This window comes from Ambystoma mexicanum, chromosome 3q (genome assembly GCF_040938575.1).
Source record: "Ambystoma mexicanum isolate Mex_15411 chromosome 3q, UKY_AmexF1_1, whole genome shotgun sequence".
Lineage (NCBI taxonomy): Eukaryota > Metazoa > Chordata > Amphibia > Caudata > Ambystomatidae > Ambystoma > Ambystoma mexicanum.
Window position 1 is genome coordinate 206,664,406 of NC_090926.1, and position 18,926 is coordinate 206,683,331.

The 18,926-nt window shown below is 45.6% G+C and overlaps 1 protein-coding gene across 2 annotated transcripts in view; it reads left to right on the forward strand.

The window, feature by feature from the left end:
- Nucleotides 1–18,926, forward strand: part of LRP1 (LDL receptor related protein 1) — a 1,300,039-nt gene that overhangs the window by 618,692 nt on the left and 662,421 nt on the right. For both annotated transcript variants that reach the window (XM_069653565.1, XM_069653566.1), the window contains exon 24: nucleotides 8,365–8,562. In XM_069653565.1, coding sequence (XP_069509666.1) covers nucleotides 8,365–8,562 — 198 coding nt within the window. The remainder of the gene's footprint in view (nucleotides 1–8,364; nucleotides 8,563–18,926) is intronic.

Below are 18,926 nucleotides of genomic sequence, written 5' to 3' on the forward strand. Positions count from 1 at the left end.
CTAAGGTAATAATCAGTGAGTGTCCAAAAGAAGTGTCCACGGTCCAAACTAAACCTAACTGACCCTACCACTAATCTAACAACTAAAGACAGGAGAATGACCCCCTTCTCCTGGAGCTTGTTTTCAGCAAGTTATTATTTTGTCTCCTTTAGTGCAATATTTTTAAGTAGTCCCTTGTGACTCCTTTGATCAGTTCCTACAGTTTCTTCAAGGCTGTATTACAAACATTTCCTTTGCTGGAGTTTGATGTGAAATTTTTCTTTCTTCAGGTAGTATATTGGCCAGGAATTGGAGTGCGCGCCTCACCCCCTCTTTTTTACATGTAATTTGTGGAGATCCTGACTCCAGAGGCAGCAGCACCGGGGATATTTTGCTCTACAGTGGAGAACCATAGTTATGGTTTTCCCCCCTCCCCCTGCTAAGGGTAAGATGTGTGCTCCTGCAGGGGAGTCTTTCCTTGGTAACCTGAATTGAACAAACATTTTTTCACTACAGCTCCCATAATCCTTAGAGACTGCATTAGCAATTCAATTGGATTCACCTGAAAAGCAAGGCAACACAGCCTCCCTGAAGAGTGTTGGGACACGAAAGCGCTAGGAGGAAGAGAACATCAGCACAAATGCAGCAGAAGGGATCCAACCCTGTGAAAAGTTTGGCAACAATTGGGATCTAACCCAGTGAATTGGACACTTTTGGGATTTAACCAGTTATACATTTTTCTTTCGTCAGGTAGTATATTGGCCAGGAATTGGACAGCGCGCCTCACCCCATCTTTTTTACTTGCTGGAATTTGGTTTCTTGGGTCTTGAATAGTTACTTGGCTTATTTAGGGTGACGGTCCCCTCTTTGCAGGATATTGATACCCAGTCTCCCTTTAAATCTTTTTCTCCTTTACTTTGTTTATACTATTCTATCTCTTCAGCTTCCCTGGCCTTTGATATTCAGGGCTGACCTTTTCACCTGGCATGTTTCTTTTACTCATACTCTCTTGCATTAGTATTTCGCTCATTAAATACTTTGGTGCTTTCCTCAGGCGGTTGTATATTAATTGTGATATCTTCCCAATACGGATTGTACTTGGGCATTTTTTTCTCATTCCATTTCCTTACTCTTTCATTTATTTTACTGATACAAGTATAAATGGTCCTATATTGATTACCTGTAGGCCCCCCAGGTCTCTGTTTTTCCCTGCTACCTACGTTTACCTATGGTAACATCACTGAGCATTGGTCTGCTTGGGGTATGTGGTTTTCTTCGTTCTCTCAAGGTCCCGCTTCACTTCGGTGTCTTGATACCCACATCCTATTTCGGTAAAGTTTATCAGCTCCTCTGGTAACCTTCTGGTATGCGGTCGTATCTGCTTTGTGTTTTCAGCACAGTTTGAGGGACCCTTGGTCCACCACAGGATCTCTGTGGTCAAGCCACAACTATTGTCTTCCCTCGCGTCTCTCTCTGGACGCTCTGCGTCCCATGTTCCTCTTGCGGCTTGCTGGCAACTTTCAAACTCACAGGCTTTGCCGACGGCAGTCACCTCCACTCCCAGGTGTTGGGTCTGCCTGGGGATTCTCTGCCTCAGCTGACTGCGGCATCTTCTCCCACTTCACCTTCATCCCACTTAATAGGAATTTCCTATTTAAAGAGACATATGCATCTTTTAGTTGGAATAAACGAATGATACCATCTTCTTTCCAGTATTTATTTACCTTGTATGTCTTTTACATTTTCTGACATTCCCAAGTAGGCCATAAATCTGAGTTCCTCAGAGGAGTAGGAGTCCTTGTTCCCACAGGGGGAGTCTCTCCCTGTGAGGTCCAGCTTGCCTCAACCCCCTAGAGAGGATTTTGCGCAGCGGGCTCAGCTCCCTGGCCTTCACAGCAGGGTTCCCCTTTGGGGAGAAGGGACACTTTCCCGTGATTCATCACACGTGCCACTGGAAGAAGTCCATTGGGCTAGAAACCTCCTCACCCCAAACCCTCCTCCATGTAGTAACATTAATCACCTTGGCTTTGCCCAAAAATACAGGTAAAATATGTAAGAAAACATTCATGCTGCTATGCCCCTTGCCTGGGCCTCAGCCTTGCACACACATGGTTTATGGTAATTGCATCTAAAACCATTGCATCTAATGCCATTTCCATCTAATGCATTTTTTTTTTTTTTTTTTTTTAGGGGGGGCTTCCAACCCCTCTTTATTACCCTTTAAAATGGACCTGAACAGAAATTAACCCTTTACCCCCCAAAAACATGCATTAGATGGGCATTTTTTAGATGGAAACATTCTGATTGAATGGTATTAGATGGAATGGGTTTAGATGAATTGACTAGATACCACACACATTCATACCCATTCACCCACAAGCCACGCAGCGAGTGGTGGCTGGTGAATTTGTTTAATTGTAGGGATGTAAACATTTCCCAGAAACATCAGAGCGACAGAGCCCACTCCCCCACATTTCTTTTGAATAATGGGTCAAACTAGCGTATCATACAGCACACTTTCTGTAACAAATTGGATCCAATGTCAGATAGTTTCCAATTGGTTTTGTAGGATAACGCCAAACCAAAAATCCAATTGATGCAATTCACCAACAGTGCCCAGGAGCATTTTCATGATGACTTTGTCCACAGTGTATGCCAGCATGAAAAAAGATTTTCTTGCCGGGTGTGCCCATACATTTCCATGCTGGCGGGGCCGATTTATGCCAGTATTCCCATGTAAGGACATACTCATTTTGGCTATGCCATTAAAATGCCATGCCACAATAAATCTGCCAAAAATTGCTGCATAATATAGGCCAGTCCAGCTATGTAAAAACATTGTTTTCTTTTAATAACGCGCTTTATGCCGAACTCCAGCCTCTAAGCATGAGAACTGGTTTTGAAACTGTGCTGCTCGGCGGTCTTGTTTCCAAGACTAGGGTGTTGCCTCTAAGCTAACCTGTACCCCTTGATTCCCACTAAAAAATGCAATGCCACAGTGAGAAATGGTATATTGGCTGCACAAAAATTCCAGTCTAGACATGTAAAAACACATCCTGCTTGCTTTATCATGGATGGCCCATTAGAAATGAAGTAGTAATAGGGCCCCTGTCTCCGCCTCCCACTCCCATTGGGCAAAATCAACTCCTCAGTGAAAGGTGACAAGGGGAAACCCAGGACATAGTGTGGTAGGGCCTCCCACACCACCAGTGTGTAACCGCTCTCCTTTGTTTTCGTTTCTATGCTTTCCTGTGGCTGCAACCCCTGCGTATGTGGTGTGCTGCCAGGGACCCCTAGGGTCCCTTTTGCAATGTATTGGGTTTACTGGTTAGTCCTTGGACCTACCAGTACAGGAGTGGCTATCTGTCTTTTATAACACGTGTTTTATCTTTTTCAGTACAAACCATCTTACATGGAGTGGTTTAGGGACACTGTGTCCCCTTCTTTGTTTTTGCTATTTTCTGGGCATCCCCTGAATAGACTGGTGGCATTCGTTACTTTTTACCCTTTTTTCAGGTGCATTATCCCAAGCTGCCCTATTGGCCTCAGTAATGCTCTTATGGGCACCGTGCACTCAAAATGATCTCTCCTCTTGCTTTAAATCCAGTTCATGATGGCCTATCCTTTGACTGTCTTGCTACCTTGCCAGGTGGGGGAGGACCTCATATCTTCATGTACCTTGGCAGGCTTCTAGCAAAGGCTCTCCTTTCACTGGAAGTAGTGACGTGCCACATTTCTCCCGGGGCAAGTATGTTTTTTGTGAGGCTGCCTGTTGAGAGGATTTCCAAAATCGCCCCAGTGAGTTCGATTTTGGGAGGCCATCCTTGTCTGGTGAGCAGGGAGACACTGAGAATAAACAAATCCAATCAACGTAATCCAATCAGAGTGACAAGTCTTAGTCTCAGCTGGTCTGTGAGACTGCAATGAGTCCATACAGAACACCAATAATTCAAGTTAGGTAAAACATCTAGGCAAATATTATCACACTGGCTGTAAAACAGATGTATACATTTACCATTCGGAGAAGAAAGCAAGCATATGTTTGTTTCAGTGACCAGTATAAAACAGGTAGGTACTTGGATGCATGAAATTCAGTAAAGACACTTTAGGATAAACACAGAACAAGTTCCCTAACTCTTAGTGAGTTCATCCCTAAGATAGTTTGGGGCCTTTTGCCCTAGAGTCATCTGTTCCAAATTTATACTTTGCAGGTAGGTTCATCAAGAGATTGGATGATGCCAGTGGTTATGATTCAAATGTCAAAAAGTTTACTAAAGTACAGATACGTTAACTAACTGTCCATCACTAGGATAAACCTAGGACGTGATCCTTGCCCGGGCCTCCATTGACCCCAAGTCAGGAAAGAATAGTTCTGGGACAGGACTTTGCTCCCTTGTGTAACCCTATGAAGAATAGGATGGGAGGAGGGGAAAGGAACATGTGTAAACTTACCCCCCTGACTTTGATTTATCCAGAGACCACTGGGGGGGTTTTCCGGAACCCATTGGGGCCAATTTTCTGTGCATGGTCTGAGTGAGTAAGCCCTAGGGGGTCTCCCGACCACATGTCACATTTGGACTTGAGATTTTATTTTGGTTGGTCGCAGTGCTTGGTACTCTCTTCCAGCTGAAGACCCAAATGAAGAAAAGAAAACTTCTTCAAAGTAGGCAACCTTCCGACACTTCTAGGATGTGAAAAAGACTGATTGCAACAGCAGACTCCACAGTCAGACGGCGAAAGGAGATCTTCCTGTGATGAACCAAGGACGAGGCATCTTGTTTTAAGAGTTGAGATCCTTCAAGTTCCAAGAATGCACTCGGAATGGGCACTGCTGCAGTGAGGTTGCCCAGGAGAGAGCTGGTCAGTACATTGATTGGTCCAGGGACACTTCCAGAGGCATGGAACCTCAAGCCGGAATCCAGATTTTGTTCCGACTGGTCGAGGGGTTGCCATATGCAGATACAATTAATTGAACCGGTACAATCACAAGTCCATTTCACTTAAGCCCAGCCCTAAGATGCATGGGGCCCAGTGCTCAAAAGCCACAGGTTTCTCCAGGGAAGGTATTCTTTGTGAAGGGATGTGTAGTTAAAAACTATTTACAAGTGGAATAAATATTTTTCCTAAGACTGGTAAGGTCTCCTCTCCCTTCAAGTCCCAAGACTAGCCCAGGGGTAGGATACTTGACCCATGTACAACAACTAAATGTCAGTAAAGAGGGTATTAGGAGACAAAGGGCTTTACCCTTGATGCACGGTACTGGTCAAGTATGCCACTTCCCATTAATATATGCTATGTTTGTTGCGTAACAAAGTGCTCTGCAGCAAACAAAAGAAATGTGTACCTGGGGGACGCTACCCTACTCTGAGGCAGGCAGCACAGTCCCCCATTAAAATGAAGCACACAGGGGACTGTGCTGCCTGCCCACCTCTCTTGTGAGCCACCTCTATTTTATTTTTAATACTGTGCATTGTGTTAAGTGCTTATTTAACCTGATAGAGCTCTATATGTATAATATAATTAAAGTGCATATTTTTCATTGTAACAGTGTGGTTTATTTTCTTGGGGTCAGTGTGTGGACTAATTGCAATTTGTCAGCCTGCTACCCCCACTTGAGTGTTGAGCCTTGTTGCTCGGTCCACGTTACTTACCGAAGTTTGTCTTCCCTTTCTTGTCAGGTGTTAGCCCCAACTGAGTTCAGTAATATGTATCTATCAACAGAGGATTGTGCATAGCCTGCCTTAAGACCTACCAATCGAAGTAACAGAAGGCACTGATGAAGTTCTTCATTGGTAACTTGCGATAAAGCAGAGAATCCCCAGTGCATAGCTTTGGCAACGCTGGATGCTCCTGCTGCAGTCTTCATGGGCTTCTGAGCACTGTTTTTAAAAAAAGAATTCTTGGCTCTAGTGTGCCACCTCCAGATCCTCTCTCCTTACTCATAATCCTGGCTGTGGGTGCCTGAGGCTAATAGGAAGGGTCTGCATTATTAAAACAGGTAATGGCTGTCCAATCACGGACAGCCAGCTTCCCGACATCTCCCCAGCAACAGATATCCCTTGGAGAAAATATGGATTTCAACCAGACAGTTCCAGTCTTAGTTTTAACCAGTCACGCAAAGCACCCCCTGGGCTTCCTGAGCAGCATACCACTAAAGTGTGCATTGCACACAACATCTTACAATTCAGTGCAATGGGCAAACTTTTGTATCACCCTAGCCTTTTACACTTGGGATTTTATGACTCTTATATGTGCTGAAAAACGAAGGTGGCAGCAAATGTATTTTTACAATGTTTGTATTTCTAGTGTGCGCGTTCATGTTTACCATGTGTGGCTACTGTTATTATTATGGTATTTGAGTGCAGACCTAGCTTCTAGAAGTCACACGATTTTTGCTTGTTCTTTGGCCGTATTGTTTGGCTTCTTCCTGCTTTGCCAGATTAGGAAATCCCATATAAGGTCATGCAATTGCCTGGGATAGCTGCAGCTTTCGCGGGCTAGCAATGCCTTTGTGTGTGGCCATGGAAGTGGGCGGGGCTGTCTGATACCACTCCACATCTGTAGAGTCTGGATGTGGGGCATGAGTGAAACCAATAGTTTTCCGAGATCGGACAACTACTGGCTGTTTAAATGGTGCAGATCCCTACCATTGGCGAACTTTGACTTGCTTACAGGCTGGATTTTGGATAGGAGTACGATTCCTGCAGCCATTTCTGGAGATCTGCGTTGTAGCTAAAAATCACTTGTAGAAGGACAGCCGACTGAAGATCCGAAGAAGACTCCTGAAGAGGCCTGGCATCCCTTCCTGCGTCTGGTGCGGTGTAGCCCTGTTGGACTACCTGATCTGCGAAGTCCCTCTGCGGTGCTTCAACCCCTGCACTCGTGGGATCAAAAAGTGTCTGTGTTCTTGAGGATCCAGCCGTCCTGACCATTCGGAAGTGTCAATGGACAACCTGCTGCGATGTCCAGCTCTCCAAGGGGCTACCTCGCTAGAACCATCGCCGTTCCCTGTTTACAGCCAGAACTTTGGTAGTCACCAATTTGTGGTTTAAGTAATTTCTGCCTCCCAGCCTCACAGGAGGTTCCTGGAAGGACGACTTCAACTGCGACTGTAAGGACGCCTGATGTCATCTGTTTGCAGTGGCCCTTGCTGGAACTCTCCTTCCCCAGTCTTGTGAAGTGTCCTGAAGAGGGCTGCATCAATGAGTGTTGCATTTTTCCTTCGCCACGTGTTGCGCTCTGCTCCTGGACATGACCGAAAGAATCCTTGCACCCGCAGTTTCTGGGCACCTCTCACCGGAGCCTATGTTAGTTAATCCAACTCCAGGGACCCCATTTAACATAGCAAGTCGTTTGGGAAAATCTGAGTCACCATGGGGGGGTAAGTAAACATAAAGCATTTACCCCCCCCCCTCTGTCCTCCATAGGCTAACCAAGAGAATAAGCCACTTTGTATCCTTCCATTCACTTTTTTTGGTCGTTGAACGTAGAACCTGAAATATGAGAACACATTGTACTTGCCTAGTTACTTTGTTGCATTTTTTCTTTTCTTCTTTTGAACAATGTTCAACACAAGTAACTTACCTGCTACAGATACATTCTGGGGAGAAGCATTGTTGCTCCTGGGAACAAGGCCCCATTCTCCTTAGGGACTGGACTGATGAAGTTGGGGAATGTCATGTGTTACTTGGTTCCATCTTAACTGCGTCGCTCTACATACCTCCTTGGCCGATTAAAGTCACTTAATGCATTTTAAGGACCTATTGTGACTTCACACCTATTGTGTTTCAGTGGTGATTATTGAGGGTTGTGCAATATGATCACCTGCTGGTTTCATTTTTTGTGTGTTTAAGGCATAGAATGAATATTGTATTTTTAAACATTCCTGCCTAAATGTAATTATTGGGTGCTTCACTGTGTACCCCTGACACTCCTTGTGGAGCCCTGACCCTGCTCACTCTAAAAATAGCCTTGACTGCTCTCCATTGCTACCTTAATTGAGTTTTGGCTAACCTCTTACTGTTTAGGGGTGCAAGGGCTCCTAAAATCTGTCCACCAGGCGAGATTCTTGAATTTCTTCTCAACAGCGGTTCAGTCCAGGGTTACTGCACAAGTGGCTGTGGTGTTCTGTGGAAGTTGAGAGCTATTGGCATGTGTGATTGTTCCTGTGCTTCACATTTCATTGTTGTTAGAGGTAATAAATGGATCTGAAGCTTGACATGTAGAACACTTACAAATCTGTAGGTATTGTGTGTGCAAATGAGGTTGAGAAAATATTGGTTTAACCTTTTTATTACCTGATGTCTCACGAGGATGATGACCTGTAGCAACAGAGAAAGCAACAGTCCAGTTGTTCATGTTGTCCCTTTTTCTCTTTCTCCCCAGATACCTTTAAGCCATTCATTATTTTTTCAAACCGACATGAGATCCGCCGCATTGACCTGAATAAGGGTGACTACAGTGTCTTGGTACCTGGGCTGAGGAACACCATTGCCCTGGACTTCCACCTGAACCAGAGCTCTCTCTACTGGACGGACGTGGTGGAGGATAAGATCTACAGAGGGAAGCTTTCAGAGAGCGGAGGTAGGCGCAGAGGACAAAGGGAGGGACTCCTGCACTGTACCTTTTTTGTAACTTTTTCTTCTGGTGTCTGTCAATTTTACCTCCCTCTCACTTCAGACCTTTGCTCCCCTTTACTCCTTATTCTTTATAACTATTGTATGCATCTTTCTAAATGTATGTCCGCCTCCATCTGTGTCTCTTTCCTTTCTGTCACTCTCTCAGCTGCCTCTTTAATCTGCCTCACCCGTGCTCATGGCATCACTGCCTTCTCTCTGCGTCATTCCTGTTACTCTTTCTCTATGCTTTTCTTTTTGTCGCCTTCTCATTCTCTTACTTTCCCTCTAATATCTGCCCATCTTTCTTGGATTTCTGCATCAATCCCCAGTCTTTCTGCTGATCTTACTCCTTCTGCCTCTTACCTTCCTCTTTTTTTGCTCTTGTCCTTACTGATACTTTGTCTCCTGTTGTGTATTATCCACCTTCTGTCTCCCTTCTTGTCTTTACTCTGCCTCCCTCACGCCCATCTTTTCATTTATTTTTCTTCCCACAAAGCCTCTCATATTCCCCATCATTCTACCCTGTAAATGTATTCATCCCAAAATGTGCTGTTGTCCTCTGCTGTCTCCGTCCTTTGATTCTCATGCCAGAAAAGTGACGCTCATAGGGGCAAGGGGGGGGGGGGGTCAGAACCATTGTACTGCAATATGGGCATCTGAATAAGCGCTGTAGCAACACAAGTCTCCACATTGCATTGTAGCTAATCCTTCAGCTAGCCGTTTCAGTGGTGGATCCAGAATGTTTGGTAGCCCCATGACATTTGAGATGGGTGCTTGTGGCAAGGGTGGTTCCCCCTCCATATGAGAAGCTGAGATTGGAACTGAGGTTTCCTCACCAGTTTTACTCTCAAAAGAATTGCTAGAGCAGGCACTAACAAACCCTCTCATCCAAACATGTATAGTCATATAGATTAGTCATGCGTCACATTGGATAGAACTGTGTGGATTAGCCACCTAAAAGAACTTGGAGAGTAGCCAAATGTACTAACTGCCCTGCTCCTGCTTCCTCCAACACACCACCCAAGTACTTTACACGCCCAGTGGGCTAGCCAAATTATACTCACACACCCAGCATAAGTAAGACTTGCATATAACTAACAATCCCGACACTAGGCCTCACCTATACAGCAAGCCAATGCGCACACAAACAACCTTAGATACCAGCCAATCTACACATAAAACACACAGGCAGACCCCCAATATAACAAACATTGACATAAAAACAATCCAGGCATTGGGACTTACCCGTATAGATACAACTAACCTATCGTATCACTCACTAGCCAACCCCATCCTCTTTCCTGAAGAGCCGTGAGAGCACCCGGTGACTGCCCCTGGGTGGTGTAGTGCGCGGTATAAATCAACGTAACATAACCTAGTGTGCATTGGGTATACATTTCCTTGTGTAACCAAAATACAGGAGGCAAAAAAGCTCAGCAATTTATTTTTTTTGGGTGTCATTTGAGGACCAAAGTAAGCTTCCCCCAACCGACCCACCTTTGTAGTATATAACTGTTATCCTTGCAAGAACCATGACTCGTACACGCATTTACAGTGATGGGGCCATTGGGCCATTATAGTGTGCACGCTTGAAATGGCGAGTCATATATACATGCACCACCACAGAAGTCTCTTGAACCACAAATAACTCTGAAGAGTCCTCGAGCAGCAGGAGCCTGCAGGATGAATTTGTACCAGAGCAGCTGGGAGAGAAAGTTACCCATGGAGAATTAAAGGCTATGCTCCTGCTCTCTACAGTCCTTTGGCGAAGTAGCACATCTGCATTTCACCCTCATTGGGGAGCCTCAGTGGAGTATAGTCTGACATCCTTGGGATTGGAGAGTTGGTGTATGTTTAGCAAACACCATCAATGTTTTATTGCTGTGGTATGTGGGGCTCGTTTACTGAAATGGCCTTTTCTACTTACATGTCGGGTGAAAGGATTTTTTCTTTTATTATTCGGTGGTGTTGGCTATACATACCTCATTGCCCCCAATCACAAGGATGAGGGTAAAATGTGTATGTGGGTGTCTGCATCCTTGAGAACTTTGTCTTTGATAAAGTTGTATCATATAGCGCGGACATGTAAGACAAAGACAATTTTCTAGAGCAAAATACATTCTTGTGAGCTCTTTCACATACCCACCCATGGTGGGAACCGAATATGGCCCTAGAAATATGTTTAAAGTGGCCCCAGATTACACTGTTGGAGAAACCCAACTGCAATAAGCAGAGCCTGGTGGGTTCTCTGCCCAAGAAATTGATGCAGGGAAGAGGCAAGGTGGAAGGGAAGGAATGGGGTTTGGTGACTCGGTGAAAGGGTCGGAGAAGCAGAAAAGCAGGCTGCCCCCAGAAGAGGCCCATGGGTCAGAGGCCCACTGGTAAATCTACAGAGCTCCCTGTAGTCCATCCCACCACTGATGACCACAATTCAATGCTCATTGGCTTTGACCTCGAGGTGAACTTTCCACGAATGGCTACTGAGTGGCTCTGTTGCATGTGACCTTAACTGAAATGGCAGTTTCTGCTCTCACATTTAGGCAGGATTTGTGTGCATATTTAAACCCACCATAACATGCTGGCGTTGGATATATATATTTTGTTTTATCAGCATGTCAGTTCTGATTGGGCCACACACATGTACCAACCCTAACCCTTTTCTGAAGAACTGTCCACACCTTTGTCAAATTTGACAGGAAACGTCACAAAGTGTCCAAAGGTGAAATCCCATAACTACACCCCCAACGTATTAACAGGATCAAGAAAAGCTTACTGGGCTAGAGAGAAGGAAGCGTACAACCTCCAAGTAGTTTTAGCTCAACTCCCACTTTTTATGGTCTGCTTACTCAGCCTTTGTTTGTCGAGATATGTATCTGTATGAAGGAAAGTCACTTCTTGTGGTATGACTCTGAAAAGCCAACCTAGGGGTTAGCAAGGTTATTCAGAATCCCAGGTAGCAAAGCCACTGCTACGTGGCGTTGAAAAAGCAGCGCAACTGAACCTAAGGAGGAAACTGGAACTGTTGTGTAGTACAGTTAACACTTAGTGACACGTCCAGGAAGTGGCCTTTGGTGGCACGTGCTACCCCTGCAATCTGATTGGCCACCCCATTATCCTAAACTAGGATCATAAGTGAATGCGCTCGTACTTCATGCCACCCCTGCGTAAGCCAGTGCCCCACTTGAGCCACACCAGTCAAGAGTCTGGACACGCCACTGTTGGGTGAAGCGCGAAGAAAAATGCATTCACCTGTTAATTATGAAAATAAAACTATTGTAATAGTTCACTAAGGCACACTTGCTTTAAGGTACATTTAAAATACTGAAGTACATATTTACAACTCCAGTAACCCGCTATGCGTGAAACATTACTTTAGAATCACAAGCAGTTATTCAGACCATAAATGCATTCACCAAAGTATGGAGAACAGATGTTAGGCACATATCAAAACATGCACCTTCTAATTACATGGCACCACGCACCATATACTAAAACGTCAGACATCCACCCTAGTCTATACCAATTTTCTGATAGTCTTTTAGGTGTCCAAAAGGGTTCCTGAGGGAGAGGTGCAGAGTCCAAGGGGACAGAAGGGGACACAATTAGCTAGTACAGGTAAAGTACTCCAGTTAGTGCAGGGCAAACGCAGCATGCGAGGTATGGACTTGATGGTTTTAAGACGTTTCCAGTGAAAGGAGTGGGGGTTACAACCCCTGGGGTTCCCTGGGATGACCCACAGACATCACCGCCCTGGGCCAGGCCTGGATAGTGCTAAGGTAAGCAGGACTTTATGCACAATGCAAACCCAATAGGGAGCTGGGCAGTTGAGAACAGTCCCAGGCGTGAATAAATCGCTATGGAAGTCGTGCCTCACTGTGCAGGGTCATCGAGTCGCAGATTCAAGAGCGATCACTGCAGGTCGTCTCTAGGATCATGTGGAGGCCTCAGACTGCAAGGGGGGGGACATCCATATGTGGTCCCATGACTAAAGAGACTCATTCAGAGCTGTTCACGGATGCATATCTTGCATTGATAGTGGAAAGATTCTGGAGGCTTTTGTCAGCAGGACTTGGATCTTCCAGTAGTCTCGTATTGTGGTGGAGGGCAGCTCAGTGAATTTCCAGGGCCCCAGCACAGTCTCGAGGATGGCCACAAACTGTTCCAGTGGATTGGCCAGCTCAGAAGTCCTTGCAACGAATAACACCTGAATCTGGTCCTTGCCGAGTAAATGGAAAGGTGTACGCTCCAACAACACAAATGCAGGTGATTTCAGTGGGAGGAAGCCACCTCGCAGGTCTTCCCTGCCATTCAGGAAGGTAGTTTGCAACTCGGTGGTATTGGCTGAGCCAATGCTGGTTTCTGCAGCAATTATCCAGCATCGCTCAGTCACCTTCTTTGGATCTTCTTCACCCTCAGTGGTCGGCTTCCTGGCTCTACGTATTTTGCTTATCCAGAAACTGGGCTGAGGCGACCCCAGCCCCCCAATAAGGACACTTGAAACATTCCAACTTGGAGGTGGCTGTTGAATAGTGCACAGCCTGCCTCCCAGAATCTACCCACGAACATCCAAATCCCTCCAGGAATGTCTGGATTGGTGGAGACAGTCCCTATCCCACTGCCAACCAGCACACCCACAAAGAAGAGCCTTTGTGAGCTTGCATGAAGGCTGCCAAGGTGCATGAATACAGGGGAACCTCCCCCGCCAGGCAAGGTAGGACGGCCAACAAAGAACAGGCCTTCTTGAACAGGACTTAAAACACACACCAGTTATTTTGATTATATGGTTGTAAGTGCAGTATCCTGCCGAAGACCACCCAGGACAATGCATCTGCAAAAAGGTAAAAATATAAGGCCTGCCGCCAACCTGTTCAGAGGAGGCCTGACAACGGGGGAAAAAAGACTACTTGGATCAAAGAAAAGGGGGCACAAAAGTGGCGAATCCTGTAAAGGCAAAACGCATAGGTCATAAAAAGGATATGACCGCTCCTGTACTCCTGGTAGGCTGAAGAACTAACCAATATGCCCAATATGACAATGCAAAATGGACTCTAGGGATCCTTAGCAGCACACTACACAAGGTGGGGTTGCTGCCGTAGGATAGCATGGAAACCAAAACAGATGGGGGTGGGGGGATGTTTTCCCCACACTGCAACCTTAGGAAAAGAGTCCCGGGTCCCCAAAATAAAAGAAGATTCATACAGGAGTTGAGTGAGGTAAAACGCTCGCCCACCTTTTAAAGTCAATGAAAACGATCCCAGTGAGCAGTAGTGCTGGGAGGCTTGGGACAGAGGGTAAGATTTGCAAAAAGAAAATTGCCCCAACACAAGCTGAGATTTAAGGCCTTCGGGGCCTGCCAAGCCAGGCTCGTGTCCGTAGCCTTGGGGGTCGAAGGAGCTGGAGAGTGAGTTCGTGGTTCACGCCACCAGATGTCGCCCTTTGGATTAGCTGAGGGTATGAGGGGAGAGACTGAACTGTTTTTGGGATCAGTGGCAGGAGTCTCTTCCGCATTTCGTTGCAAGGTCAAAAGGTTCCTTTTCACGCAGGCCATTGTTCTGTCTTATGGGACACTCTTCATGATTCCTCCAAGTGAGACCTGTTCTCGGGAAAGCACAGCTTGGCTTTGGCTGCTGAACTGTGCGCCTCTGATCACGAGTGCTGCATTGCTCACATCCGGCCCCTCTAATGATGCCTTCTGCTAGAAATAGTCATCATTATGCAAACGCGCATTGGCATTCGGCAGCGTTGCTCTAATGTTAATTATAAGCCGCTGTTGGCACTCCAAAACAATCCTTAACATGATTAGTGTTCTTAAGACAGTGAAATAAGGCATTTCTAACTTCTCTTTGGATCATTGCTCCAAGGAGAAGCGACGCTATCCTCTGGGGTTAGCAGTGAGCGCTCCATGCCTTCATACTTTGACTTTCTTTCGTCCCTGGCAGAACGAGCATCGGAGCCCCATCGCCCTAAATCACTGTATAGTGGCAGTCTGTCCTTTGCAGGAGAATTGAGATGTTCTAAAGCGCGACTCCACATAAGACATGCCGAGAATAGTTTTTTGGGTTTCGAAAAGCTCCCCTCTCTCTTTCTCCTCTCCTTCCGCCCCCTCTCTCTCCTTCCGCCCCCTCTCTCTCCTTCCGCCCCCTCTTCTTCCCCCTCTTCTTCCCCCTCTTCTTCCCCCTCTCTCCTTCCCCCTCTCCTTCCCCCTCTCTCCTTCCCCCTCTCTCCTTCGTCCCTCTCTCCTTCGTCCCTCTCTCCTTCGTCCCTCTCTCCTTCGTCCCTCTCCTCTTCCCCTCCTCTCTCATTCTCACCTCTCCTTCTGAAATTTGTATTTATTTGAGAACCAGGATGTTAAATTTGATCAGCGGTGACTTAAAAAAACATGCTTACATATGTGGTGACCCCCTTTGGGGCTGTGAACCATGTGGGGCATAGACCAGGGACAAGACAAAACACACAAATATGTACGAGAAACATGTAATTTAAGAAGTTCAAATATCCTGCTGTTAGACTGGATTTCTAAACTCTAGCCCGATGGACAGATGTTTAGCAGGACAACCTAGTTATAGTGAACAGCGGAACTCTGGGAGCTTAGCCAAACCAATCAAGGTAGCAGGAAGAGTGTTCAAGGCCAAGTCTCCGGAGAGGTAAATGTGGGAAGGGGTCCCCAATAAGTCCACACAGTAAGCAATCCGTGATTACACTTTGACAAATAGTTATACAAATACTATATTTGTTATGGGCAAAGAGCACACTGTGAAAATGAGCCGGTAGGAATATCGCAGAACACTAATAGTAGGTAGATATATAATATCACAGTAAGTCAGTGGCAAATAATCAATTTGCCCGCCACAATACCAGAGAGGGAAGGTAAGTAATTAGTGTTTGCGCTGGCTCCACCGGAATAACAATCCTCACTTATAAAGTCCAAAACTAAGTTGTATGGGGCCTTGTGCCCAAAAGTTCCAAAGTTTTTCAAGAGTTTTAGGAGCTGAGAAACAATGAGGGTGAGGGTCCTGTGGGAGTGAAGAAGGGTTTATAAGTCAGAAGAATTATACTGGTGAGTAAGACTGCTCCTAGCTTTTGGAGGGCCAATGGCAACAAGTATTGCCAAAGCCAAACAGTTGTAAAATTATTTAAAAGTTAGCACACATTTAACGGGTGGAGGTGGGGATGCAGGCAAGTACCACTATAACTTACCCTCGAACTCAGAATTTTCTCCATACATGGCAGATCGTTGGAGGTTTGCTTGAGATAAATTATTCCCGTTGTTGGTTCATGTCGAAGAAGCCCAGGAGGTGCGCCTGCAAGAACAGTTCTGGTCAGGCCCAAGAGCTGGTGCAACCTGTTCCTGTAGATGAATGCAGCAAACACCAATGCAGGCCTCCTCTAGGCATTCGACCTGATGTGGGAAAGCCAGTTTCAGCAACGGTCACTGATGCATGGCCACAGCAGAGAACACAGATGTCACGGTCAAAGTCAGTCCTCTATCTCTGGGCTGTCGATGCTAGGGTGCCAACTTTTCGCAGGAAGGACTCTTGCAGAATGGGGTCACCACCCCTCGATTTTTGAGCCAAAAAACGAAACTGTGACTCTTCTACCACAGTAGCCCAAATTTGAGTTTGTCCACTGGATGGCCCAGGAACACTTACAATACTCAGGCTCCAAGAAGTCGAGATTGGTTGTTCCAACCACTTCTATGGGTCTAAACACGGACAAAAGTATTTTAAGATCACTAGCCAGATAGGGCTCCAGTGGGACTTCAGCAGAAGTTAGTTGCCAGGCCTTTTCAGGATCGGTCCACAGGTCTTCCGAAGTCTTCACAACTATGCAGGATACTTAGCTCCTCGCAGTATCTTGTGGTGGGGGAGGTGACTGCAGGATGACTCTGCATGTAAAAACTCAGCTGAGTACAGAAATTCAGCCCAGCAAATGAAGATCTACCCCTTACTCACAACCCAGCAGTGGTCCAATTGGGGACCACTGTTGGTGAAACTCATGCATACACTCCAGACATACTGAAATTAGTTTGCATATTGGGACCAGCTAGTCCCAAGCCACTGCCTGGCTTGCAACACACATGCCCTGCACTAGCCTGCGAAAAGCAAGGCTTTCCCGAGGAAGCGCATGACCAAAAAAGGAATTGCCTGACCTGGCAAGGTAGGAAGAAGGCCAAAAAGCATGGCCAAAACGAGCAGCAACCTCCATGGCACAACCATGTTAGGATAATAGTCGCAGTTAGTAGCCAAATGCGGTAAAGCTAAAATAAAATACATTAAAAATAGTGAGCACATACTTGCTGCTACCAGCAGGCACATTTAAAAGTAACCAAAAATCACTGAATGAAGTCTAGGATTATACAAATGTAAGCCGCATTGGAAGATTTTCACACTGCATTTGCATTGTGCAATGTCAAAAAGTTACCTAAAATAGATAACCATTAAAAAAAAAAGGGAAACAGTTTCCCAGTAGTAGCCTTAAGGACTCCTCACTTTCCTCATAACATATGAGAAAAAGACCACAAGGCTTCACTTTTCTGCAAAAAGTCAGGACAAAGTGCAACAACAAAGTGTGGGGAGTCCATAGAATATGAAGAAAATGTGTCTCTAAGAGAGAACTTTCCTAACTCGCGCCTTTTTCTGAACCCGAGTCCCTGCCATCCTTGGACTAGTTGGATTTTGGTATCACCGATGCAGTGTGTCTTGTCCTGCACCAGTATCTGCAATCACCTTGCAATACCTCGGTCTGCTGAGAGGGGTTCCCATAACCTTTTGACAAGGTTAGTGTGCTGACTTGTCGCAAACAGTACGATGTCCAAAAAACATAACCCGCCCAACACCAACAATTTATTATGACCCTCCAGGCCCTAGGGCATAGTATTTGAATAATACAAATGCACACATCGCTGTCAGAGGTTCTAGAGGTGGAAAGCAATTTAGAAACACAGCCACAGACTTGCAACAAATCCAGATACTGCCATTGCACGCACCAAAAATGACAGTCCCTGAAATGAGATACACTGTACATGTATATTCAGTTAATGAAGAGGAGAGTAAGACTTTAAAAATACATCTAAAATCCCAGGTAAGTGCTACACATCTAGTTCTCGATAACTTCCAGATCCTCGGACTACAGGAACAATATCTAGAGGCAGGTAAGTACTCTGAAAGTTACATCTGCCCAGCAACACACATTCAGGAACCAGGATGTGTACTGAGGTTAGCCAGTCCCAGCCTACACATCTGGGCTCACACACAAACTGCCTCTTTGCCCAGGAAAGCAGCAGCTTTCCCCAGGAAAGGGATTCACATATATGGCAATTCCAGAACCGACAGGGTAGGAAGGCGACCAAAAAACAATATGGCCCAAGGATGGCCAAAAACCTCCCTGCATGGCTATCTTGGCGCACTGATAAAATCGATTTCTACAATCTGGCCTGGTGGACAGATTTTAGGAGGCCACCCTAGTTATAGTGAACAGGGTAACTCTTAGAGGTTGGCCAAAACCCAATCAAGGTGGCAGAGGAGAGCAGTGAATGCTATTCTCAGGAGTGAGACTGGAGTCATGGGTCCTCGAGCACAAAATAATTAATTTTAGTCAAGGAATTACAAAAATGCTATATTCACTTGCTGTTCCCGGCATAGCATACAGCATTCTAGCATATGTTAACGGTCGGTATCGGTCAGTAATTCAAAGGGCCACTTCGCTACCCCTTCTTAAATATCAGAATTAACACTGATCACTTACAGGAAGGAGGCGTAGGTCCCTGTGACTTATTATTGGTCATTGAAAAGGCTAAACACATGAAATTAGTCTTGACTATGAAAGGCATATTTTTATCAGATGGAATAAGAGGTATGTGTGGTATAAGAACTAATCCCATCGATTACACTGGCCTTTGATGTGTCTTTGTAGATGCGTAATTGTCAACCTGGTTCCGTTGCAGAGGCCCCGTGATGGCATATGATTGCTTAGTAGCATAATTACAGCACCTACTTTTAGTTTTAGCTCATGAGGAGGCATTTGTCCCACAGCGTTTTGCTCTTTAGAGACTGAAATATTAATTCAGTAATTAGCTTATCATTGACACTGGAACGTCGTGCCCTGTGTAGAGAGAAGTGGGGTGGAAAGTAGGAACTTGAAATTATTCTAAATGTTTGCGATAATGGAAGGTGAAGGTGACCGTGTAGAACCGTGCTCATTCTGTTCTCTAAAATGATAGTTGTTGAAGTAGAATTGCACACAGAGGTGCACTTTTCCATTTGGACAGCAGAGGGCAACCTAACACTAATAAATTGCATTAGGTGAGTACGGAAACATACCCAAGCATTT